Source organism: Lonchura striata, chromosome 3 (genome assembly GCF_046129695.1).
Source record: "Lonchura striata isolate bLonStr1 chromosome 3, bLonStr1.mat, whole genome shotgun sequence".
Taxonomy (NCBI): domain Eukaryota; kingdom Metazoa; phylum Chordata; class Aves; order Passeriformes; family Estrildidae; genus Lonchura; species Lonchura striata.
In genome coordinates this window covers 5,358,409-5,384,994 of record NC_134605.1, presented here as the reverse complement: position 1 = coordinate 5,384,994, position 26,586 = coordinate 5,358,409, and the positions used below count along the sequence as shown (strand labels likewise).

Sequence of the window (26,586 nt, the reverse complement as noted above, 5' to 3'; positions counted from 1 at the left end):
ATATTTATATTTCTCTGGATTGTATGGATTTGACATAAGTATGGTCTTTTGATGGTTACACTCCACACCACAGAGGAATTTTCAGAGTCTACCTGAAAGTTACACTCACTATGCTGATAGATTTGCCAATTTTTCAGCTTATGTGAGACAGAAATTTGACCAAAAATATGGAAAAGCCTGGTGCATTCAGCAAAGTTTCAATCTGATGTTTGGGTTTTGTTCAAAACGGAATTTCATAGTGACTACCAGAGTAAGGGCACACACAGGAACACGTGCACACCAAAAATAAAAACACTGTTTAACTGAACCCTGCTAAGACAATCTGCCAAGTTTGCCATGTCTGCTTGCACATTCTCTGGATGCAGCTTTTGTCTACCCTAACAAATCATAGGAGCAAAAGACTTTCTCTGTCCAGGCCCAAGAGCAGCATTGACATTGTGCACCAGGAAGTCAACCAAAGCACTTTGTCATTCAAACTGATTACAGAAACATTCAGATTTAGTTGAGTTTCTGCAATGCATTCAGCTGCTAGCTTGACAAAAAGGATTGAAACAAATGCATTCATAGCTAGAAGAGTTGCTGCAAAGGATTTATTTGGAAAAAAAAACATAACCACAAACTCAGTATGTTACTAAATAACAATGCAAATGAATTCTGATCAATGCCCTGGGCCTATAAAGAGTGGAGTTACTGTTGTCTACTATGGAGGGGCTGCTTTAAATTCTCCTCCTTACCTTCAAAGTTCCATTCTATATTTCATCTATTCCCTCCGTCTTTTGGGGGTTGGGGGAAAGATACAAATTTTTTTTCCCTAGTTTTTTAACTTTCAGGGCTGAGGGAATACTTAAGATGAACATGATTCTTAAGTTGGAGAGCAATACTGATGGAAATATCCTAAAAAGCAGCAGATCAGAATCCCCTAAATGCACTTTGGGATAGAACACACAATCTTATGACAAGACAAGCAAGGCATTACAATTTTCATGTATTTTCACATGCTCTGATGACCATGTGAAAAAAAAAAATTGTAAATGCATAAAGTCACATTGTCCCAATTAAATACAAACTCTCACTAAATTCTCTGGCAGTGCAATTTTTCTAGGACTGTTAGGATGAGGTCATTGCAAAAAGAAAGCATGCGCTGGAAAGCAGTGTGTGTCACAAAACTTGATTAATGACATCATTTAAAACAATGTTGGGACTTTCCTGTGCTATTCCTAGCCCAGAGAGCAAACAGTGAGCTGTGTTACTCAATAGCAAGAAAATACCCTTCTCTTGCAACTGCAATCAGAAGCAGCAATCAAATTATGATTTTCATCTTCCTTTTTCTAAACACTAAGTTCCTTATTCTACAGAAAAGCCAGAAACAATGCTGGGAGAGGTAAAGAAATGGCAAAAGCAGCTCCTGGCCCAGCAGACACTCTCAGTATGAGGATTTACTTGGTGTGGGGAGGTGTGTGAGTAAATGTCTGTAGAAGGTAGAAAGAGAAGTGGGAATTTAGCTGACAGCTTGAGAGCCACAATCCTCACACTGTTGGTGTTTGTGCATTTGTCTGCCCCTATGCAGGTATCTGTGTTTATGTGCAAATTCAAGTTACCTTATACAAGACAAGAACCTTCTTGTACCCAGTACATAAGTAACTAACTCCTGTCCTACACAGCCTCTGTAAAGTTAAACATATCTGCCAATGCATTCTGGCTAACACATTCTAATATTGAAATGTAAATAAAGCAGAGTGTGTTTTAATAGGTGCTAAACAAGCAAATTAAAGCCTAACCTCACCTCAGACTCTCACTTGACCAGTTTAGCACACTTTAAAAGGCAGGGCACCTCTTTGCCTTTCAAGTTTTAGAGAGTGCTGATCAGAATGAGTTAGCTAGCTCTGATAATAAACCTTTCATCCAAATACAGGTGTGGTGGCCAAAGAGGAACTGACCCACTGATGGATTCCAGGTGTTGGGGGTACAGCTTCCCTGTAAGACTTGATCCAGCTCAGGAAAGACAGACAGATCATATGCTGAGGGAGTGCAGAGAGCAGGATGTTCCCACCCTGTTAACAGGCAAGGCTACACTTCCCTGCAGCATTAGTTTTTGGACCAGGGGGCACACATAATCCTGATAACTACTGAACTGCTGAAAAATTCACCATCAATGATTTTGTTTTCTGGTTGCATAATGATCCTCTTCAGTATGCACCTGGATGCAACATTGCTAAATCAAACAAAAAAATCGCAGGAGGTAAATCTGAATAAAACAAAAGGAGAAATGCAGACAGTAAAAGGAATGAGTGATGACTCAGACTAAAGGAGGTATTTTTCAAGGGCTCCAAAAAGCAATTTTTTTCCCAGTCCCTTTTAAGTTTTTGCTTTTCCTGCACTTCTGAACCTCTGTTTTGGGGCACTAAAATACCAAATGAAAAGCTCTTCTCCCATTGCTTCTAACAGTTTGTCATCACAATTGTTTATTGTTCTGAGTTTTTATAATCCTGAGAGAAAATGTGTTTCTTTACAAGATGCAGATGTAGCATTTCTGTTCTCTGTGGCTGGGATCATTCCCTTGTGCTAAGATATAGCCTGGCTTTTTTATTTTTAGGGCAGCTCCTAGATACCAAACAAGGTGCACTTGCTCAAAGGAGACCACAGGGATACTCCTATCCCATTTTCTACAGAGAAGATAGGAACTTGAGTTTGGATAGGTCTGCTTTACTTTTTACTGTTAGAACTAGTTAGTTGGAATAGAGACAGAGATTAGTAATTACTCTGCATTATCTACTAGAAGAGACAGAGTTTACAGTAAAATAAAACAGAGAGCCAAATGCATGTATTTTTCTTCTTTTGATTCCTCTGGATCAGAGAATTCAAGCAGAGGAGCCTATTGGTATACTGGCAGAGCCCCTGTGTAACCTGCTATCACAAAAGGATTCCAGATGCTTCACCCTGTGTGAATTTAGGCCTCTATTTTCTTCAGAGGCCTGATGAACAGAAGTAGCAAAAAAAAATAAATATCCAAATTAAACTAGAAAGACTAGTATTTTGAAGGGTGAGGTATCATACTGCTTAGGAGAGGGATTTGATGGAGCTAAGGGCCTCTCTACTGCAACCTTTCCATCAAGAAGAAATTGGCTTGTTGATCAGGCACTGGCACGCAGCCCATTTGGCAGCTAACGAATTGAGTCGCTGGAAATTAGTCGAGACACGGGACTTAACTCAAAATTTGGCTTGGCTTAACTGCTTTTTTTGCTGTTGTTGTTTTTTTTGTTTTTTTTTTTTTTTTAAAGCCCCACAACCATCACCAGTGATTTAGAAGACTTTAAAGGGCAGCCCATCGATGCTTGTAGTGACGCTTGTGCTTGTCAGGGTTATTACAAACAGATGAAGCAACAGGCTGCTGTCAAGGGGATCCAGCAGATGCAATATAGGTTGGAGAAGAAAAATCTTGCAAGGCTTTGAGCAAAAGAAGTTGCTCAAATGCTCACTGCTCTTCCTTCTTCTCTATTGCTTTGTCCTCAACAAGGAGTTTGGGCTGTCTATACAAAACAACACAGCAAAACAACCAATAGTGGACACCAAAGTGTCTCAGGACAAGGCAAAGAGGCTTTGCTGCTGTGGCTACATTCAATAAAAGCTGTCACCTTCACAGAGCAAGCATCAAACCAGCTCCACGTCAATGTAATCATTTTGCTATATCAAGTCTCAAAGCACAGGACTTTGGTTTAAAAGCCTGGAGAGAGCTGGAAGCTTGACAGTTGCCTTAGTTTCCATTTTAACATAGAGTCCAGCTGCATTTTACTGTTTTCTCTGCTTTAGGACAGTGATAGACAGCATCAAACAGTCACTCTTGACTTAGGTCTCAGGATAGGCTACAAGTGCTCTGCTTCCATGTTAAAAGCACTTCTTCTAACCACATGTTGAATTATCAAAGCCTCATAAATCTTCATGCTTGAGAAGCACCAGAATATGATTTTGAGCTCTCTTAAAGCTGATCAAAACAGGAAATAAACAGGAAGTAAAAACCAGAGAAGCTGCATGCAGTCAATTTCTTTAAAGATTATGAAAGGGAGAAGCACAATCAGCACTTAGTTCTGCAAGAAGTCCCAAAAATATCTTCACTTCATGTCAAAGTAACTGCAATGAAAATTCTTTGAGATGATTTTCAGGATTGTTTTTATTTATTTCATTTGTTTGGTTAGGATACCCTCCCCAAAAAAAGAACTGTATTTGGTTAGGCATTTGTGAAGCTCTCTGAAACTATGACTTCAGCATAGCGTGGGAGCAAAAGTATTTGGCCAATATAAAAATCAGAATCTTTTTGATTGTTTCCCAAAATCATATAAACTAAAGTTATTGTTTCTCCCCACTGCCCTTCTAAGTGTTAAAATGAAAAGGTTTCCATGCTAGTTAGTTTGCTGCTGTTCAGAGTTTTGTTCCCAGAAAAAGAAAGATGACCTTACCTTCAAAGACAGTACACAATAAAGTCTCTTTACATTTTTCTATGCCCAAGTTACAACATAGAATGGGAAGAATGCCAAACCAGGTGATGCCAGATGGATTAGCTGCTTTATACTAAACAGTTCACATTACTAAAGATAAGGGCAAGTTTTAATTCAAAGTTCAGAGTAGAAGCTGAGACTTTGCCCAAAGTGAATCAAATTACATGGGACGTGCAGGGGGCTGTAAAGACTAAAATCTGATCTTCATAGTCATTACCTGTGTTTGCAAATATCTGCCACATATTTTTCACAGTAGACTTTATATTTTATTTTCCTGAAACTACATGCTTCAGCATTAGTGTAAAATTAATTAGCCTTCCAAACTAGGCAGGCTCAGACCAGGGACTGTAGGGCTCTCTGAGGATTGTCTGAAATCTCAGGGAGGCTTGTGTGAGGTGAGACAATGAGGTTTCTGTCCTTGCCACTCTTGGTGGTGCCACATCTGACTGTTGGGAGGCAGGGAGCTGCGATGAAAGGCAAACAGCATTACCTCATGGGCTGAGTCCGCAGAGCTGTCTTCAAGTCTTCCACTATTTTATTTTTCATTTCTGTTTCTTCTTCATCGAAAGCATACAGAGTCTGCATCTGTTCACAAAAGAAGGTGGCAATTAGGAACGCCTGAGCAGCATGGAAGCTAAGACACAGGGCAGGAATTATGAAAAACAACCATCCCATCAACACGTGTAGAGGTGCCTGCTGACCTCTAACTAGGAACGCAGTGCCTCAGCTACAAAACTGAATCCAGATGAGGCTGCTCATGTGGACTGGCAGCAGCACATCACTTTGCCACACTGGATAAACTAAGGTTCTCAGATTACCCCCCAAAAATCACAGTTGCCAGTATGCCCACAGAAAACTGTGCCTAATTTGGAACAGCAATTTGTAGTGATCTATGGATGTGTGAGGCAAAGTTTGTAGGGAGAGGCAATATCTTTTATTAGAGTGACATGACTGGAGGGATTTGGGGTGGAGGGAAAAAAAATAAAGCCAAACCAGACTTATGTGTCAGGTTTCAAAGCATAAAATCTTCTTCAAGTGACTAGAAAGCCTGCAAGAACCCTGAATTAAATTTTCTGTATATACAAGTTTGACTTTTCCTCCATATGCAAAGTATATCACCTGTTTTAAGAAACTGGTGGTTCCCTATACACTTTGCCCTTGCTAATTAGGAATATTTACTGCAAAAAGCTGGAGCATCATAAAAAATCCCTGTCCCTTTTTTAACAAGTAAACTGAAACACATGAAGCCTAGAATTTTCACCCCTGTACGCAGCTTGCAGTCAACTGGAACTGAAGTATCTGTGGGAGACTGTAAATTAAGGTGAGAGACCATGAGTAGAACACACATAAAAAATTATGGTTCTCAAAGTCAGATAAAGCCCTTTAAAAAGTGGTATATCAGAAAATTAGGGTTCCAGATCTACACTCAGCACCATTTCAACCTTATCATGTGAAGCAAGACTCTGCAGTGCCCTTTGCATATATCACTCAGGCCCACAGGTCCCATGTGTGTCTTTTGAAAAAGTCAAGACTTAATGCTGGAAATTCTTAGCCTACAGCTATGTCTTCTTAGTCGCTCAAACTGTAAAATGAGAGGATAAATGACTCTCTTTTTGGCAGGACTTTTTGTGGATATCACTCAGTGGTATCTGGAAAGCAGCTCTGAACCCCTTCTCAAATGAATAACCCAATTAAATTAGTATCATCTATCAGGGATTTGATATTGTACCTCTCTGTGGTGGAATCTGAGTAGCTACAATTACGGCTCACACAGCAAAACTTTTCAGTCTTTATTTTAATGTTTAGCAAGCACCAAAGGAAACCTTTCTCTCACCGGAACCTCCTTTAACCTTCTCCATCCTCACCAGCAGCCCAACACCTCACTTCCCCTGGAAGGGCTCCCACTGCTCGATTTTGCAAATCATGAGATGCCAGCACACGTGGGATCCCGAGGGTGGCCACTTGGCCCTCGCTGTCCTATGCTGAACAGCTGGCACGGGGAGATGTGTTTAACTCCAGGGGTCCTCCCTCTGATCCACGCTGAAGTCAAATTCACTCAGTCACAGAGCAAGCTATTTCCTGCCCTAATGGAATGACAGAGCGCTACTGATGGAAAATGAGCTGATGATGTTTTATCTTTTGCCAGCATCCCCCGACAGCCAGGAACAGAAATTGAAATTCTTTAAGCCAAGCCATATATGATCCCCCTCTTCGAAAAAATAAACAGAAATCCTGAACAGGCGTTATGGATGGCAAAGTCCTCGGGTGTGATTTGGGGCTTGATGTGTATTTTTTTGGGTGACAGCCCATCTGGTCATCTTTCCTTTGGCCCATAAATGCTCCTTTGAAAAGTTCCCATTCCTCCAATGGCTTAATTTCTCCTCTGAGCCATTGGGGGGGAAGAAAAGCAAATGGAGGGTAGGAAGGTGCTCAACAGTACTTTGTTCAGAGTGAAAAAGGCCCTTTTCCAAATGAAACAAATAGAAATAATCCTGCCTTTACAACAGAGGGTGATTATGGAAAACCCCTTTTCTAAAGCTGCAGGCAGCCAAGAGCCCTTCATTTCTCACTCTTGTGAATGGCCAGGAATTCCAATCCTCATGCCCTCGCTAAAGGGTTTGCATTGTGAAATGGCTTTCTCGGCAAGAGTTATAAAAAACAAAACTGTCCCTGGGAGACAGAGGGGAGGAAGCTGTCATTATTTGAGGCTGGATTTCATTCACATGGCTGACTGATGAATTGCTTTCCTAAAGTACAAACTGCACTCAAGGACTAACATCTGCTGGACTTAGGAGGCAGATAGTTACCATCAGTGAACCAAAATATTAGGAAGGGGAAACAAAATAGTCCTTTTCTGGTGCATAAAAGACAGCATATATATCAGGCTCTTTTTATAAGCATATTTTGTATATTTGAAGTTTTCCAGATCAAGTATATCACCTCGAAAAGTATAGCATCTATTTACTTGATTTGCCAGTTAAAAAAAATTGAAGAATTTGTGAAAGCAATCATTGATGTGGAATTTTATATGTAAAACTTCACACAGTATAAGAAATTATTTTAAAATTTTGGCTCCACTTAAAATGATTTTTTTTTTTTTTTTAAGGCTCAGAATTTTCCCACACCTTATCCTAATGGCTAATCATTCCCCTAAATTACTGGGAAGGAAAATACAAAGACCATGATGACAGCATGTGGGGAAAAGAGAGAGAGAGAAAAATAAAGAAAGGACATAAACCAGCATCAACAATACACGGTATAACAGACCTAATTTTACTTAATAGCCTCACACATGTGAAATGAAAAAGGGAAGAAATAAAAAGAATAAAGAGTGAAAAAGCAACCTGGATGTTCTGACTTCTCATTATAGTCAGCTGAAATTCAAGGTACACCACATCTCTAACTACACTAAGGTTGAACTGCTAGAATAAATTATTATTAGAATAAATTTATTTGAAGAAATTATAAATAATAAACTATGAATAGATGCAATTTAAAAAAAAACCCTGAGTTTTTATGCAAGTAAGTTTAAAGTAATATAGATGTCATCTAACTTAAAGGAAAAAGTTATCATCCACCTGCTAAATTCTGCTGAAAGATTATATATATATATATATATATATATATATATATATATATATATATATTTAACCTCCTGTGAAGCTGCTATGCCTTAAACAAATGTTTTCTGAGTCAAGGAAAAGGGCCTGGTTACAGCTCTATTTATTAATCTTGACCCATCTCACAATCTCAACCAAGCCACCTGTCCAGAAAAGCTGGATTTTCATCTACTGTTCACCTGAAAGTCTCTCTGTGAAAATGCATCTACAGCCAAGATCATAAAAGCAACACAATGTTGTTAGAATTTTTCCTCCTCAGGAAAGTACAAGTGTGTTTATTTGTGCTGCCAAGTAGTATAATGGGGCAAGGAGGGCAGGAGAAGCACAGGGACATTTCTTTACATTTATATTAACAGGGCAGCTGTTGTATTTTTAAGAAAAGAAACATTTGTGTTTTGATGAATCAGCAGATGACAGTGACATTGATAATGGAAACAGTCTTCTATTGTGGGCACGCACCCTGTCCCCATCCCCAGTATCATTTATAGCATGTAGAGATCAGGGGACTAGACAAATTTGGAGGCTCCACTTTCTAAATTAAACATGATTAGCAGCTGTCCCTTTGTCTTAATGACTGGTCCTAAAGACAGTGTACCAATGTTCTACTTCCTTCCAGTCAGGCTACCTGGAGGCTGGGACAGTGCCTCCACATGCTCTGAAATGCACACTAGTAAAGAGATACAGTTTTAGACATTTGCTCTTGTGAGAATTTGGTTTAAAATACGTAAAAATCTGAGAAGTCATAGTGACAAAAACAATTGTGGGAAGAGAACTGTGCATAAAATGCATTTTTTTTTGAACAGGATCAGGAATCTGTGACCTAAAGTGCTTCTTAACATAGTGGTCTAAGGTTACAAGCAGGGAACGTCAAACATGTCAGGAATCACCACATTGCTCTCAAACATAATCTGTGAAGGGCAGATACAGCAGGGCTTCTGAGAAAGTGATCCTTGAGCACAGGAGCCCTGGCCTGCTGAAATCCACGGAAAGATACCTGATGATATCAGCACAAAAAAGGTGCCATTTCCACTCAATCACTGAGTAGGAGGAACATATTTGTCAAGCTAATATAAATTAATGAAGTACTTCATAATTAAACAAAAAAACATAAAGGATGTGAAAGACAAACATGAGAAGATTCTTATGCTACAAATCCACAGGAGATGCAAAGATAAAATTTCATTAAAAGAAGAATTTAAGGCATTTTCAACTAACACTTCTGTGATTATTACTACCACTTCAACTCCAATACTTCTTGCAATATTTCTAATTAAAATATTGCAATACCTGATAGAGCCCGAGAGACACAAGCTGAAATACACTAGATACTGTCAGGAAGCAGCATGAAACATGTTTTTCTTTCACAGCTTCAAAGCCAGCTCCACTTGGATGGAGTTAAAAAAAAAATTTCAAAAAAACCAATCACTAAATTTAGAACTGAAATTATATGGGACCCAGAAATAACTGTTTGAAAGTTAGAAATCTCAGAGGTCTAAATAATAATGAACAGAACATGTATTTTATAGTGTGTTGGAGCTGATTCTTAGCTGGATTAGTCCAGTTTTCCACTGATACAATTTCAGCAAAATCAAGTCAACTTGGTTTCACCTGCTGAAAAATGAAGCAACCAAATGTTAAATCAGAAGCAGGAGTTTTAGCCCCAGTGTATCTTCTCAACACCTCAAGCATAAGAGTGAATCATGAGTCTTGAAGCCAAATAAAAGGATATCAATCATTCAGGCAATGGCATTCAGGCATGCAAACAACATTACCAGAGCTGGTGTTTATTGGTGCTCTTAAAACACATTTAAAATTAGAAATATAGGCCAAAATATACTCTCATTCCATGGAGCTGTTCCAGATATACAACAGTGGTGTATACATATTCACTCCAAGTTTACATCAAGATCATTTAAAGACTAACCCAAAAGTCACTGAAATCAATGGAAAAACTTCAGCAGATTCAAAAGACTTTGGATCAAATCCTACCAGAAGTATTTGGCTCAGTAACACTGCAAGGTTTCATACTATTTTTTTTTTTCCCTTAATGGCCCTTGTAGAGTAAATTTGTTCAGTCAGGAAATCAAAGCAGAGTGTCATGGCAGTCACTAAAGCTCAATGTCTTTTCTAAAAATAAATTCGTATTATTTTTATTCCCTTACTCTGCTGCATGAAAATATGGCATGAAGGAAGGTGACAGTTTTGTTTATTCACAATTCTCCGTAGAAAGCAGCTATTTTTTATCCTCTTAAGTGAGTTATTATAGCTTCTAAATCTTAGGTTGTTCTACTCGGCAAGACATATTTTACCATGAGAAATGCATCATTACTGCCACATTTAGCATCTATTAAGACATCAGTTTTATTAAATTATTTTATAGCTCATAACCACAACACAAAAGGTGCAGAGAAGCCTTTATAAATCTAAAATAAAAGCATAAGTAAACAAGCAAGGTATACTACCTAAAATGCTAGGAACAGAACTCTATCATTTTTGCACAACCACCTACTAAAGCTGAGTAAACACTGCACATGAGTAATTGGAGGAAAAATTTGACTACAAATTAAGTAAAAAAATCAAACTTAAAAATGTAAAATCTATCAAATCAAAGGAGATCAGTGAACACTATATGTAGATGTTGATTCTGTTGGTGACCATCTTCACTGGATGTTTCAGAGGAAGAGACACACTATACAGCTATATTGAACAAGAACAATTAAAAAAGGTTTTCCTCAAATATCTTCTTGCCCTGTATCTTATGTCTAAGGTGTTATAGCCTTATGCTTTTTTATTTATGTGCTCTTATATTACTGGATATTATCTTACATAAACAACTACTGTTTCTTTAGTTCTTCTACTAAAATAAGAACCCAAGTGTTATTTTGTAGATTGGTTGCAAATCAACTTGAAACCACACAATAAAATAAAACTTCACCTAGTTTTTAAATAGTTGCTTTTTGCTGATTCATCAAATAGTCTCTTCAATCTTCATTTCAGACTCTAATTTGGTTGCCTTCTGTTCTCCATATAGTAGAAATAAAAAATGGAAATGTTTATAGTGCTTTCTAATTTAGTGCTTTATAACGCTAGAGCAGGGCTCTTTCTTAATCCTCGTACTCTTCTTTTGTAAGCCCTATTTTAAATCAGTTAGGTCTTTGGGCTAACATTCTTCCCCTTTGAGGATTTCTTCCTAAAGAAACACATCCCTGTGGTAGGAAATGTTCCCTGTTTAGCAGGAGAGGTAACTTACTGCTGCCATGGAATTGATGCGGTCGATGTAGTAGTCTGGCCAGCTGGTAGCAAGCTTATTAGGATCTTCTTGTTCCTGAAACAGAAAGTTAGGCAAGGTTACACAAGATGACTACACGATGAAAATCACTCAAAAACCACCTGGAATTCTTCATTGCTCTGCTCTTTATAGTGCTATCTCCTCCATATTCTTGTACAATGCACTTGGATACGTGGCATTTATTGCAAACATTTCTGAAAGTGTAAAGTTAGCACTGTCACCGTGGTATGTCAGATAAAAAGAATCCCTTTCAGCTCAGATTATTGAATGCAGAATAATAAAGTTTGATGGAGATACAGTTATCTTTGGCATCTGAGCAGCAAACCTCAGTCCCTTAAACATATTAGGTTTCCAAGTACAAGGATAGCCCATTTACAGATTGCAGGTTTACATTTTGTATCTTTATACTGACAGATCTTATAAATTACTTGGTCTCTCTACTGTTATGGTGATGGTGGAATTCACCAACAAAGGAGTTTAGCATCTTCTATGGAGAAAAAAAAAAAGAAAAAAAGGAACCTGAAAAGAAGATAAAGACTGTATAATTTTGATGTGATAAACCAAAATATGTTCCAGCCTGGACATTAGGAAGCATTGCTTTACCAAGAGGCTGTTCAGACACTGGAAAAGGCACCCTAGAGAGGTGGCTGATGCCCCAAGACTGCTGATTATTTAAGAAGCACTTGGAAAATGTCCTTAACAACTTGCTTTAATTTGATCAGTCCTGAAATGGTCAGGCAGCTGTAATACGTGAATGTTGTCGGTCCCTCCAACTGAAATGTTCCATTCTATCCTATCCTAATCCTACCATATAATGTAAAGTCAAGCTAAATCTCAGAACATCCAAAGGGGTACAAAAGCATCCCCTCAGTTACAGTAGGAGCAGTATTAATCCTTATCTCCTTACCTCCAATGTAATCCACCTGAAATTATCTTCAGTAGGCTAATCTCAATCAACCTTCTAAAAGAAGACCTACACTGACTCAGGAACCAATTCTTTTTTTGTTCCTTGACTGCTCAAAGGAAATTACATTTCTTTCTAATGAATATATGTATTTCTACATAGGTGTAAAGTCACTGGTAACATGAGGATTGCTTTCCAGGATCCTCATCTCCCACTATAAACTACAAATAACTAACATTCCTAGCATATGGTTGGAGATTGAAGCACTTGACTCATCCTAAGGATGACCAAAGGCATATGAAGAATGTGTGGATCTTGCTAATGCTTTCTGTGCATGAAAGCTTAATCACAGCAGAAAAACTACCCTGGAAGATAATAAAATTAGAAGTGTATGCCTTTCAGAGTACCTCAACTATTCCACTATTATTTGGTTAAGAGATGATAAATAGCTCTACATGCCTCCTGTTGAGCCACATTCAGTCAACACCTTGCTGACAATTTCTTGCCAGGGTACATACCAACACATGACAACAATTCTGCACAACTCAAAATCTTCATATTTTGAATTAAAAACAAATCCATGACTGAGATTAGGATCTTCCCCTCTCTTCCTTCCACTGGATTTTCAACACGTAAACTAAAGGAGCAAATCCATTCATGGCACTGACTAAACAGCTTTGTCCTCATGTAGAGAAGGACTGCAGTGCACACACATCAGGTCAGTGTCAGGTCACACAGTACAGGTCATAGGTCTTTATTAATCCCTTGCACCCAACTGAACAGCTAAGAAGAGCAGAAGAATTAAACAAAGTATCATACAGATAAATAAACCGTACCAAAAGTATAAAAGGCTGGCAAAGTGGTAGGAGATACAAACTGTATTGACAAATGCTATGCACACACTAAGCACCACCTCATGATAATAGATGGTGCAATAAATAAAATAGTGATGTTTCTCACATTAATTGAGAAGTTCTGCTGATTTTCTTTACTTCCCTTTCCTGGCCACAATAAGCAGGAATCAGACAGACCCATATCTATGTAAAATGTCTATGTCTAGAGCATTACAGAAACATGCAACTCACCACCAACAATCACATCTCATGTTTTTGGCAGACTGCCTTTTGCTGCCCTTTTCTGTGCAGAATAATATCTAGTGGCAGCCACAACGCTGACAACAGTTTCACACTTGGCAGATTGTAACCTCCCTTGCAAAAATCAATATGTGTCCTTGACAATGGAAAAGTAAATTGAAACATACAATAGATAAATACAGCATTATTTTTATATGATAATATTATCATCCACTAAGAGAACAAAAGAAATAGGAAGCATATCTAGAAGTATAAAGTAAGGTCATTCTGCAGGGAACCTGGCTGAGCCACTCATCTGAAGTGCAGCGAGTGCTCATGTGATCTTCTGAAATGTTTCTCTGCAGATAATTATAAAAGTCCTAGAGACAACTGTAATAGTTTGCAGAGTACTCATGACAAGAACACTGTCAGAACAGTCAATACATGCATTCTCTATATTTCTCCTACCTCCATTCTGAATTCCAAATAATGAAACAAACCATACAAATTAAGGAATGCCTGAACTCATCCTTTATATTCTAAAATAAGCCACAAAATTTTTTGTCCTTAAGATTCTTTAGGGGGAAAAAAATAAGTATAAATGCTTGAATGCTACAACTAACATTTCTAGATGTCTTTGTTAAATGTGGAGACTGAAAACCATCAGGATAGATACACTAGAAAAAAATCAGAATTCGGAACAATTTCCTGCCTGAACCCAAATCACTAGACATCTCACAATTAGAACCAATGACACGAAGATTATGATACCATAAATTATATCTGTATATATGATTAGCTTAACAAAGAGGCAAGGTCCTTGGTATATCCTGCTTTTGACCATTCTCCAGTCATTACAAATTAGTCTGAACTCTTAGCCTGCAACTCTTATTTTTTGAATTAAAACTGGGAAAAAAATTGTTTCAGTGGAACACAGTGTGTAAGATTTTATCCTGAATTAAAGTCCAGACAGAAGATGTACATTGCTGAGGTTAAAAAAATTTCAACAGGTACCCCAGCAAGCAATCCTCACTTTCTGAAGTTGTTTTGGTCTGGAAGCATATTAATCAAAAAAAGTCCATTCAATCTCAGTGGTCTTGCACACTCCCTGCTCACACCAGAACTTTATGGTTGTCAGTGTGAGGTTACTTTGCTAGAATAAATGATAATGTAGCTAAAACCTGGGATTCTATTTCAATATGAAGTCCCAAAAAGCTATTTATACTTGAGCATGTAGATTTTTTCCAGCCCCATGAAGTCACTTATTTACAGCAATCTCCTGAGTGATATTTTTAACAGAGTCATGTTCACACCTGTAACATCAGAGTAATTGGGGAAAAAAACAAACAAACAAACATTTAACTGCCTAAATTATGTGAGTTCTGTCCATGTTAAAAGATTGCTGCACCAGGCTTTCTCTTGAGAAAGCGAAGATGAGTTGAAAATAAAAAGCAATTAAATCTGTGGTGTGGGGTGCAAAAAGAGGATGATGGGTTTCTTTTTTGTTTTGGTTTTTTTGTTTTGTTTTAAAATATATTCAAAGAAAACTGCAAAGCAACTTGAAGATGATGACAAAACCTTTCCCTTGCTCCAGGAGCACTGAGAAAGGCAATAAAACCAACCAACAGAAAAAAAAAAAGAGCTTTAATATATAAAGCTGTGTAGGTATCAAAAGCTGGAAACAATAACCCATCTGTATAAGGAAAAACATTAGCTGAAGGAATCTATTAAAGCAAAGCCTTCTTTTAGCTCCTTGAATAGTGTAAATATTACATTAAAAAACAGGCGTCAGCTTGTGCACTTTATAAGGGCCATATCATTCTTCACTAAAGTAACAACTATGTAACTGCTGTGAAAACAGGATCTTGATACTATACAAGCCTGCAATATAGCCAAGGTATTATATAGTCTTTGACACTAATTTGGACAGGCTCCATGACTTGGTGGAAAGTGGAACTTATGACTTCATCCCAACTAGGACTTAATGGAGTTCTGCAAATATTTGGACCATCTGAACCAATCAAAACTGAAAGAAAATAAAGCAAAGTGTGTACAGCTCAGCTGATCCTGAAAGCCTTTTCTGCAAATCCTGGGAGACCTGATCCATAGGGCAAGCTGTTCTCTAGAGGCCAGAGACTGCTACTGCCATGTCAGTGGGACAAGCATTTGCAACACAAAGACTGCCACAACACACTCAGGCAAGCATTACAGACCACTTTGTTTGCCTTTGTTGCAAAACTGCCTGCATCGAATTTTAGGGCAAGCACTGGGTTTCAGTTTCCAGTGATGACACGTTGCTATTTCACTCTGCACCAATCTAGCTCCAAAAATACTGAGCAGCTCTCCAGAGCATGTCCTGAAAGTCTGAGCATGTCAAAGCATTACTAAATACATCCACAAAACCAGCAGCTTTAGAAGGCTTCTTTCCTACAGAAGGAGCCAGAGAGGTATATATTCTGACACGATAATTGAAACTCATTGTCAGAGTGACAAACACACTGGCACACTCTGACACTCAACCCAGTACTCCTTTATTTCTACCATCATTTATACCAGGTTATTTTTATGCAATGTTAAAAAATATTAACTCCCCAGGATTAGCAGGTGCTTGCCATCCCTGGGTGCCCAACCATCATGTGGACCTTGCCACTACCTGCACACACACACACACACCCTTGCAATAAATGCAGAGGACTCATTAAATCCTTCTAACAGGCAAACTACAACATAAAACTTCCTCCTTGAACAGATGCATCAAGAAATGCATCCTCTGTTACAGGATGTCACAGGACAAGCATGGGTACTCTTGGGGTGCCATCTATTCATTAGCAACATGACTTCCTTCTCAATCCTGTCTCTTCAGTAGGGCAGACAGCTGACCTTACTCTTTTGCAAGGCTTAGAACAGGATGGGAATAAGCCACACATCTGGTGCTAGAAAATGTGGGTATAAAGCCTTTCCTGGCCAGGAAGCCATGGCACTGTTCACTGAGCTCCTCTCTGCATCAATAAAAGCAATGTGCAAACAGAGATGAAGAATATAAAACGTAGCTACTGTGATATAAATTCCTGTCCAAGCTTGTTCACTGCATCATGTCCAGACACTGCACGCTCAAGCTGATACTGGGGTCACAAAGAAGTGCATTTCCTTGCAAAAGCCACATTGAGGTTAGTGTGGTTCCTCCTCTCAACAGCCTTCACACATCTTTCAAGTACACCACAGAGCTGAAAGATGAGTTCTTTTACCTGGTCTGAAAGGTCAGCACCATCACATACAACTCAGAAAATATAAATCATGGTGTTCAAATCATTACAAGAAACATAGAAAAATTAGCAAAAACTGAAATGTATTATTTATCATAGCCCTGTAGATACTTTTTTTCAAATTTCCCATTGAAAAGCAATGGGAATTGGAACTCTGACTACAAATAACTGGGCATTTTTTAGGGGGTGTTTGGATTTTTTTTAGTGACAGTTGACTGAAATTTTAATATGATTTACATAAATTAAGATGAAAGCTTTGTTGCATAAAGATTTTCAGTTTCTTGTTGAAGCTCTCTCACACTCTTTACAGTAACAGCTTAGCTGCTAAAATGTTCATCTGAGATGTGTGGGATTCAGACTCGTGTCCATGTTCTGTTTCAAAGTGAAGGGTGCGACCCTTGCTTTGCACATGAAGATTCTGGCCACTAAAAACAAGGTGGGTTTTTGTTTGAAGGGTGGAAGATGCCTATTACTGCTTCTTCACTTCCCATAAGTGCAGCTCTCTTCCTTTCAGAGACGTAAAGACTCAGCTCACCACAACACTGAATCAGTCTTGCATCACTTTGCACTGCACACTGACAAAGGTCCCTCAATAAATTAATGTATTGGGTTTTTCAGTGTCTCTATCAGTGAGATTAACAGAAACAAGAAAAATGGGATGCAGACCATTACACAGTACCCAGTTACACAGGAAATCTGAAGTATAGCCAAGAATCAGTCCACATAAGTTGTACTGCACTCTCATTCAAATCACCCTTCTCCCTTTTTTCATGTCTGACGTGACTTTCCTTCACTTTAAGAAGTTCAGCTTTCAAAGAAACATTTACTTGTTTATTAACACATTGTCCAACCTATTTGCTATGTCACAGTTCAGAGCAGCCAAAATATCACAAATAAAAAGTGCTTTCATTAAAAGACACAAAATGTGTTTGATCTGCTGTGGGACAAAATGCTATTTCAGAAGTGGAGCTAAAATGCATCTAAGCTTTTCAGACAGTTCATGCCTCCAAAAAGCCAACCATGTCCCAAGAGATGCTAATTTTGAAACAGCACAGATCATAGGACTGAGCCATTCACTAGACAGATGTGGTCACTGCTTCGTTTCTCAAACTTTATGACTAACATTTATACAAATAGTCTCAGAGTTTTGGAAAGGAAGCTATATCCAATCCTTCTAAGCACCATTTACCCAGATTGAGAAAAGCAAACATTACTTGTCTCCCTGGAATTAAGCTACTGATGTGCAGATAATAATCCTTCTGCCACAAAAGCAGTCTACTGTGTAACTTATTAAAAGAGAATATTCATTAATGACCAGTTGGAGCATGCAACTGAGGACTTCTGATTGCCTCTCACAAAGGTCAGGTATACCCATACATACCTACAGTTCACTGCATTATGACAGGGGTATTTTCCTTAATAGATCACAGGGTCGGTTTTTTTTCTTTTTTTGCTTCATTTAGCCTGAGCCATGCCCCATTGTCTGTAATTTGACAAACCTAATTATGACTTCTGATGTTCCTTACTAACAATTCTTTCAAAGGAAGAATCAAAGGCTTCTGATTATTTATATTACAAAATACTTAATACTGTCTAAATGTGGAACTCGCTGTCAAAAAATAAAGTATAAAAGTGAAAAGGGATACACTTATGAACAATGAGGATTCCTGTCTAGAAATAATTTCCTAATATTGAGAGAAGATTTAGTGCTGCAGAAATTCACCAGCCTTTAGAAATTAAAATGGATTATCAGTCATTTTTGAAAGACAGTTGGCTCTACCAGGGCTGAAAACTTTCCAGTCAAGTTAAATATGTATTTTTTTGGAACTAATGATGGCATCTCTCTTTTTTTTTTTTGCTTCCTGAGCACTCAAAGATACAGAATCTCCAGAAGTTGTACCTTTTATATGACACATGACGTATCATTTCCAGCCTTCTCAAAAACTCAAAGCCACTTCAAATAAATTATTGATATTGATATCAGTCTAAGGGTGATGAAGGCTGCACTGTCATTTCTTGTCCTCCAGAAAACACAGGACATCCATTGCACATACACACAGGGAGAGTTTCTCACAGAAAATAGAGTAGCAATTCTCACTAGAGTGGCATAACTGGCAGGCAGAAAGGTGGTCAGTGCATTGCTTTGAGCTGAAGATAAATATTAGTGTTTGAAACCTCAAAATTCTCAACCACTGATTTTAATGTAGAACTGTAGTGTTTAAACCAAGATTAAGTTTACAATAAGGATATCTTGCATAAGACTAACAATAGATTATTGATGGACAGAGTCCTTTTTAGGAACTTTATATTTTAGTAGGATTTTATAGTATATGTCCAGTTTTAAGAACCCATCTTCTCTTTTCTCTTATTTTGGTGTTTTTTCATTCTCCTCAATACATATAGATGTAAACTTGCTGCCAGCACTGACTGCAGCAGCCTCTTCTTATCACTTATAGATCATACAAGCCTTCTTGTCCTTCTTCAACCACATTCAGCCCTGCTGCAGGACAGGAATTCCATCATCATCAGGTATTATTTTAGGGTATAGTGTGTGAAGTGACCGGGAAGATAACTTGCCCTACATTTACAGAACTACTTAATTGTACAGCTGAGGCTACACTGAATTCTTCAGTGATTTCTCCCCTCAGGACAAAGCTTTTTTTGCTAAATTGAAGTGTAATTATTGAAATGCAATACTGAAGTGTAATATTAAACATTGTTCCATAGATTAATGTTTAGCCTCTGCCATGGAAGTCATTCTCTTGTTGAGTAAGTTCTTCTGATGCAGCTGCAAAATGATCCTTCTGTACTATTATCTGAAGTAATAGTAGTATTACTGAAGTACTGTTACTTTCAATGAACACATACTCAGGAGGCTACCTTACCTCAGCCCATCCACTCCTTTTGGATGTGAAGAAAAATGTCCACTAGGGAGGATCCTACCAGTCATGATTGAGTCATGATCATCCTACCCAGAGATTGTTTCAGAAGAAGACAAACCGTTTCTCATGGACATGCTCTGCTCAGCAGGTGTGCCTGTGGACCCAGGCTGCACTCCTGAAGCACAGCTCTGGTCCCACAAACCTGCAGCAAGCTGGAGGTCACATTCTGAAGTCTTGGAATCTGTGGTATTGATGATTCTGAGATTGTAAAAAGTCTTTGTCTTTTTGCTCTGTTGCTAAATAAGTTATAATTTGTTTGTGCTGGTTTTTAAAGTTGTTTATTTTTGCTTATCTATGACATGTTCTGCTGCTCTGCCATAGGTTTGTTTTGCAGGGCAGCATGTGGGGCTCTGCCCCTTAGTGGGATGTTACAAATATTATATACCAGAAACTATGTGTGCTATATTTATAATAATATATATTATCTGTGTTGAACAGTGTGTTCTTAGCTTAAACTAATAGAAAAATGCCAACACTACAGTGAAACATGGAGACCATGAAGAAGGAGAAAAAGGACAAAACACACCCAATTTCTTCCATCTTGTCTCCTTTGAACCCTTAATCTAGAATCTTAAAATTTTACTTTTGCACTCGTGTCACACTTAATTATTACTGATATCAAACACTCAGAGCTGGTAATTCATGCTGTAACATTGAAAACTCTTTTCCATGGACAGAGATCACAGACAGTGTCTCTGGGGGCTCTGTCCAGGGGGGTTCCCGACCCCTGCCAGGGTCCCAGGGCAGCCAGAGGGAAGCTCTGCATTCCCACACTGCAGTACCGTGTGTAATCTGTGGCAGGTGAGGCCAACAATTTGTCACTATCCTAATAAAGCCTCAGCAGCAATAGCAGGACATATTCTATTGTTTTGTTAACAACCAACCTCTGCATTGTCCCTTTTACTGTTTACCCTGTGTTTACACAGGTACTGTGTGTACATTTCCATTACCTCGGTCAGCTTACCGTCACACTCCATGGATACAGAAAGGGACTTTTTCCTTACCCAACCAGCTCACCTTGTCTCCTTTCCAACAGCACTATTTTAAAATGTATTCCTACCACATTAGAATGTTGTTAGTTGGGCTGTCTTCTTCTTCACTTCCTTTCCTCCTCCTCCTCCTGGCACTCTTGAGGCAATGTGAAAAGCCACAGAAAGGCTCAGACTGTGTAACTGAGCCTCCAAGTTTATCTTTTTGTCCTACTGTTTATCTCCAACAAGTAATGATTTAAAATCTTTTGTAAATAAAATGAAGTCACCTACAATTCATGGCAAACACCCTGCATGTTGCTCATGGGAATGAAATGTCACTTACCCTGCTCAGAGACACACAGAACTACCAAGGACACACCTACCTAGAGCCAGCAGAGACATTTAGGACAAGTTCCTTCTCGAAGCATGCAAGAGAATTTTTTAATACCAAGTTCTGAAAGGTTTATCTTCACTGTTCACAACATGTCCACCGTTTGTTTTTCCAGCAACACTGATTGCTTTAGTTCACTTTTGCTCTGGGCCCTTTTTAAGGAATGATGACAGTAAGATGGCCAGGGCACCAAAGTATTTTTCATTTTTCTCCATCATTTAACCTTTCACTAGTGAAAAAAAAAAAAAAAAAGTTAGGAGTTGTTGGACAGAACAAAGGGAATAAGACAGTCTGAAGCCCACAGCTCTTAAGCTGCTAGCCCAGTATCTGATGTATCACACAGTTGCTTTATTTCTGCCCTTTCCATAAACTCAGGTAAAACTGTTTCTCCCAGCCTTCATTTCTCTCAGTACATCTGCAAAGTGTTTGGGGTACCAAGTACCTTTCAATGATGACTGAATTATGACTGAAGACAGTGTGACTTTCACCTCAATTAAGATGCATAGATGAAACTGTCACATCTGACTGCGATGAAAACTAAACAACTCTCCAGAAAGTAGAAGGTAATTAATTCCTTTCTTTCTCTTCATGGCTGTCACTATAATCCCGCAATTACTCTTTACTCTGCCCATTTCTAAACTTCTCACACAAAAGATAGGAATTCAGCAACTCTTCCTGCCCAGTATTCACTAGCTGTTTTAAGGCTTATGAACACTCAGTGAAATTCAGTGATCTCTACCAAATTTCCTTCTCAAATACCACAGAAAAATGTTTGCTATTTATACATTCTTTACTCTTGCATATCCACCAAAGACTAATCTGAATGGTTAGAATGGCATTGTACAGAGTATATGTTGTTATCATTATTATTACATGCCATCAGCAGGATGGGCTCATACTTGGATTGTGAAGAATCAGAACTTGTGCAAGAGGACAGACAAGGACAGAACATAATCCAGTGGTATCAGCATTTACATGTACTTCCCATGCAGCAGAACTGGACTGCTTGCCATTATTTTTGTTCTTATGTACATCGAATTACTCCATGTTAGTAGGATAACAGCTGGATAAATGTTTTTTCTTTCTTTTTCCTTTTTTTTTCATGCTAGGGTCAAATCTGCTTCCACTGAGTCCTCCCAAAACTCCCACAGAAGGCAAACCAAATGCAAACCACAGCATTAGGCATGATGATGACAATTTTCTAATTCAGGACTATTTTGCGCCTGATTTTTGATTACTGTTGAGTTTTAACTTTGACAGGAGCACTACTAGCTCATACCTGCACACTACTAGCTACATACCTGCAAGATGGACACACAAATTCTGCATACTCAGAATATCTATAGCAAATCCTGTGGCAAGTTTATGACATTTATGTCTTCAGCAGTCTGAACTAAGGAAGTAAGAAGGTATTTTTTAAGGAGCAAGTAAACTTTTTTTGTAGGAGAGGGAGAGGAGAGGGAGGAAGGAGCTAAAAATAACCATGTTGTTCCCATGGGGGGCAGGGAAGAAAATACTTTTCAATTATACATAAATAAATATATAATTTCAAGATCCTGACCCAAGGTAACCTCTTATGCTAGGATAAATAAATGAGTCTGCAACTGTTGTCATTGCAACGTGGAAAACATAAACCAAATCAAGCAGACAACTTGGAAAAACTGATCTCCTCGTATGTTCTCTAAAATGTGGTCTTCCAGGTGTCACAATTCCAAGCCATAATAATGGTATATCATCTGAATTGTGCATGAATTTTGCCTTCTTGACTCTAAACTTACACTTTAAACTGTTACAAGAATGACTTCAAGGAAAAAATTTAGGAGGAGTATCTAACATTATTAAGCCTACTATAATCTTTCTTCAAGTACACACTTTGAGGTCTTTACTACAGAAGCAAAAATAACAAGTAAAAAACATGAACAAACAATTACAGGAGGTCCAGGAGAAACCATAAAAAACAGGCAATGATTCTTCTCAAGTATGCTGACCTGCTTAAAAAATAATCGGGCAACATCAACAAATTTATATGGTAATTTTGTAAGATAAAACTTCTAAATTTATTGTATGGAACTACAATAGAATGAAGCGGTGTCTAACATGAATCCCCAGTTTTATTTTTCCAGTAAGAACACATTCTCTACATTAAATTATGTAGAAGGAGATGTATGTAATTTTAGGTTTTACTTTATATTGTACTAATGGTGCTGCCCAAATTTGGGAGCTAGTGTTTCAGCCAATGACATACATTAACAGGTACCATCCATCAAACAGCTCTTTCACACTGGAAAGGCCCAAGTACACCACTAACCAGGAAATGTGTGGTTTTGCTGCATTAGTGACACTCTTACAGCATTCTATTGTTTTCTTTTAAGTCCTGTACTTGTCATAGGCCAGAGTTTCTGAATTTGATTTTCTTCAGCCTACTTGCATTTATAGCAAGGTAATTTTTGAAGTCTTGTGCCTGTCTTCCATACCTAGACTAAAGATACTGAAATGACCCAATGTCAGCATCAAGCTAACAAATCATTCCAAACATCTGAGCATGAAGTCATTCTGCTCACAGAAAAAGGAACAGATGCTGGTGGGAAAAAAGGAAGTTAACTCCACAATTGCTGGCATTTTCCAAACATCAAGCTGAAGGAATGCCGTGGTTTGCAAAGGGCAACATTCTCCCACTGTGACTTCCCAGCATTATGAGATTTCCAGCGAGCCCTAGGCAAACTGAAAGCAAGAAGTCTATTTTCAGGGAATTAATTTGAGACATTCTACATTTCAGTCTGTTTCACCAGCAGCCTTCTAAGCTAAGGAAGTCATGCAGTCTTCCCAGACAAAAAGAAGCCATGGATCCCAGGCACTGGGAGGGAACCAAACAGCATCTGCTGCTGCCTGTTTCAAGGAGCTGGCCTCACAGCAGTAATGCAGGACAGTATATAGGAGGTGGCATGAAGCATTACTGATGTTTCCTTTCTTTATAGGGCCATGCAGCTGCTTTCCTAGTTTGATTTGTGAACAGCATAGAGAATGACAAATCAATTTAGGATGGAAGGGGCCTTAAGAAGAAGGGACCTACTCAGAGCTGATGTCAAAGTTAGATCAGGTTGCTCAGATCATTATCAAGGTTTGAATATTGAGTTACATTACACACCTCAGTTGACTGAAGTTGAACTTCAGCCACAGACTTCCAAAGCATTGGTAGGAAGAGAAACAATTTTCTGATGTACCAAAGACTTCAAATAAAGTATAATTTTTTTTATATCCAGTGTGGCTTTGCTGACCTTTGCCCTGTGGTCATGAGAGACCCTCATTGATTAGTCATCAATAGTGCTAATTGTGGGATTGCTTACACTAAAAATCCCACACAGCTTCTTCAGCCTGCTACTGCCCACCAACTGCTATTGCTGTTAAGATATCACACGTGCTGTGAGGGTTACCCTGTGTTTTCCAGACTTCCCAGGGAACAGAGTAAAAGTACCCACCCCCACATCCACTCATACTCCCCTTCAACACTTCCTGCAGAGCTGAAAGAAAATCTCTCATGAAGTCACATCCAAGACTCATCAAACTGAGTCCATACAAATGGCTTCTCAAATACTGCAGCAAACCATCTCGTGTGCTCACGTCTGCTGCTCCCAGATACCGCATATGGAACAGCAACTCTAAAGAAAGCAACTTATAAGGGACACATTAAATGCTCCTTAAAGCTATAAATCCATTACCAAAACAGTTTAATATTCCAAATCAATAACAGACTCTAAGAGTATTTCAAAGAGGAAAAAATAATGCAAGAAGATAGAATCGAAAAAAAATACAACTTCAAACCACCCACTTCATTTATTATGGGACAACCATATGCTTGGCAGTCTTCATACAGAAAGGATGAACCCCAAAGGGCTTTTCTAGCTCAAAACAGACAATACAAAACTAAAAACCCCCACTCAGACAACACAATAGTGTGATCTTCATCTGGCATACTATATAACTAAATGAGACCAGATGAAGATCCATTTTCTCTCTTCTTTAGGGAAAATGTATAATCTCCTGAATAGCTCAGAACTGGCTGAATGGCAGATCCCAGAGGGATCTAGCGGCCCAGGGTCTAGTTAGAGTCTTTCCACTGGTGAGGTCCCCAAAGGTTCAATACTGGGCCCAGTATTGTTTCACGTGTTCATCAATGACTTGGATGGAGAAGCAGATGCCTCCTCAGCAAGTTCCCTGACCACACCAAGCTGGGAGAAGTGGCTGATACCCCAGAGGGCTGTGCAGCCCTTCAGAAGGACCTCGACAGGCTGGAGAGGTGGAGAGAGGGGAACTGTCTGAAATTCAACAAAGGGAGGTGCAGAGTCCTGCACCTCAGAATAACTCCTGAATAACAGACCAGCACATGGCTGACAGCTGCCACCGACCTGCTGGAAAGCAGCTCTGTGGAGAAGGACCTGGGAGTCCTGGTGGACAACAAGCCATCCATGAGCCAGCAGTGTGTCCTGTGGCTTATGCCCTGGTGAGGCCACATCTGGAGCTGTGTGCCCAGGTCTACACACCTCAGTGCAAACGAGACATGGAGCTCCATGTGGGTACAATGGAGGGAATAAAAATTATTAAGGGACTGGAACACCTCTCTTACCAGGAAAGACTGAGGGAGCTGGGCCTGGTCAGCCTGGAGAAGGAACAATGGAGAGGGCACCTTATCAATGCCTATCAGTGTCTGAAGGGAGGATGCCAAGAGGATGGAGCCAGGATTTTTGTGGTGCTGAGCAATAGGACAGGAGGCAATGGGTAGAAACTGATGCATAGAAAGTTCCACCTAAATATGAGGTAGAACTTCTTTTCTGTGTGGGTGACTAAGCACTGGAATAGGTCATCCAGAGAGGTTATGGAGTTTCTCTCAACAAAGATATTCAAGAATGATCTAGATGCAATCTTTGCCATGTGTTCTGGAATGATCCTGCTTGCCACAGATGATCCCACTGGTGGTCCTTTACCCATTTTGCGATTCTGTGATCTCAATACCTATCTCCTACTTTAAGGCAGGAACCTGAAGAAGTGAACTCCTATATCGAGTGTAATGCAGTCTCCTGCTCTTAGAACCTCCATATGAAGCCTTAAATGCAAAGAAAAGACCTCAGGATTTAGTATAGAAATGTTTCACAGAAGTAACTGTCTCTGTGTCTTAACCAATCTGAAACTATGCTTCACACTGCAAAACCACAGATGCACAGCAGCCCCAGAAAAAACAGCAAGTGCAGAAATTTTCACTCACTTCTGAAAGCTTTCCCTAAAGGCAAGGAGGACTCCAAATTTATATTTGCATCCATTTTGTCCTTCATCCCTGGTAGGCTACGGTAATTATATAAAAAGCTGCAAAAACAGCTTAGATCTCTCCAGCAGATTTCAAAGTATTTTACTCTATATCCAGCTGCACAATATCAAGCTATACTTTTTATGGTGACATTTTGCTGACAATCCAAACCTCAAGTGCAAAGCTCAAACAGAAACACTCAAAGAAAGAAAAAAGCCCAAACCAAACATGTAGACATTATCTTTAGTAATGCTAGACAGGCAACATGGGACCAAATGTGGGAGTTTGTGAAAATGAGCTGCAAATGGTATAAAAAGACAGCAGTAAAACTCCTAGAAGTTGATGTC

General features: G+C 38.9%; 1 protein-coding gene across 6 annotated transcripts in view; it reads right to left on the bottom strand.

Moving 5' to 3' along the window:
- The window catches only part of DAAM2 (dishevelled associated activator of morphogenesis 2), a 202,906-nt gene that overhangs the window by 66,604 nt on the left and 109,716 nt on the right, over nucleotides 1-26,586 (bottom strand). For all 6 annotated transcript variants that reach the window (XM_031504232.2, XM_031504231.2, XM_077781857.1 and 3 more), the window contains 2 exons: nucleotides 11,361-11,435; nucleotides 4,981-5,075 (listed from right to left, as the gene is read on the bottom strand). In XM_031504232.2, coding sequence (XP_031360092.2) covers nucleotides 4,981-5,075; nucleotides 11,361-11,435 — 170 coding nt within the window. The remainder of the gene's footprint in view (nucleotides 1-4,980; nucleotides 5,076-11,360; nucleotides 11,436-26,586) is intronic.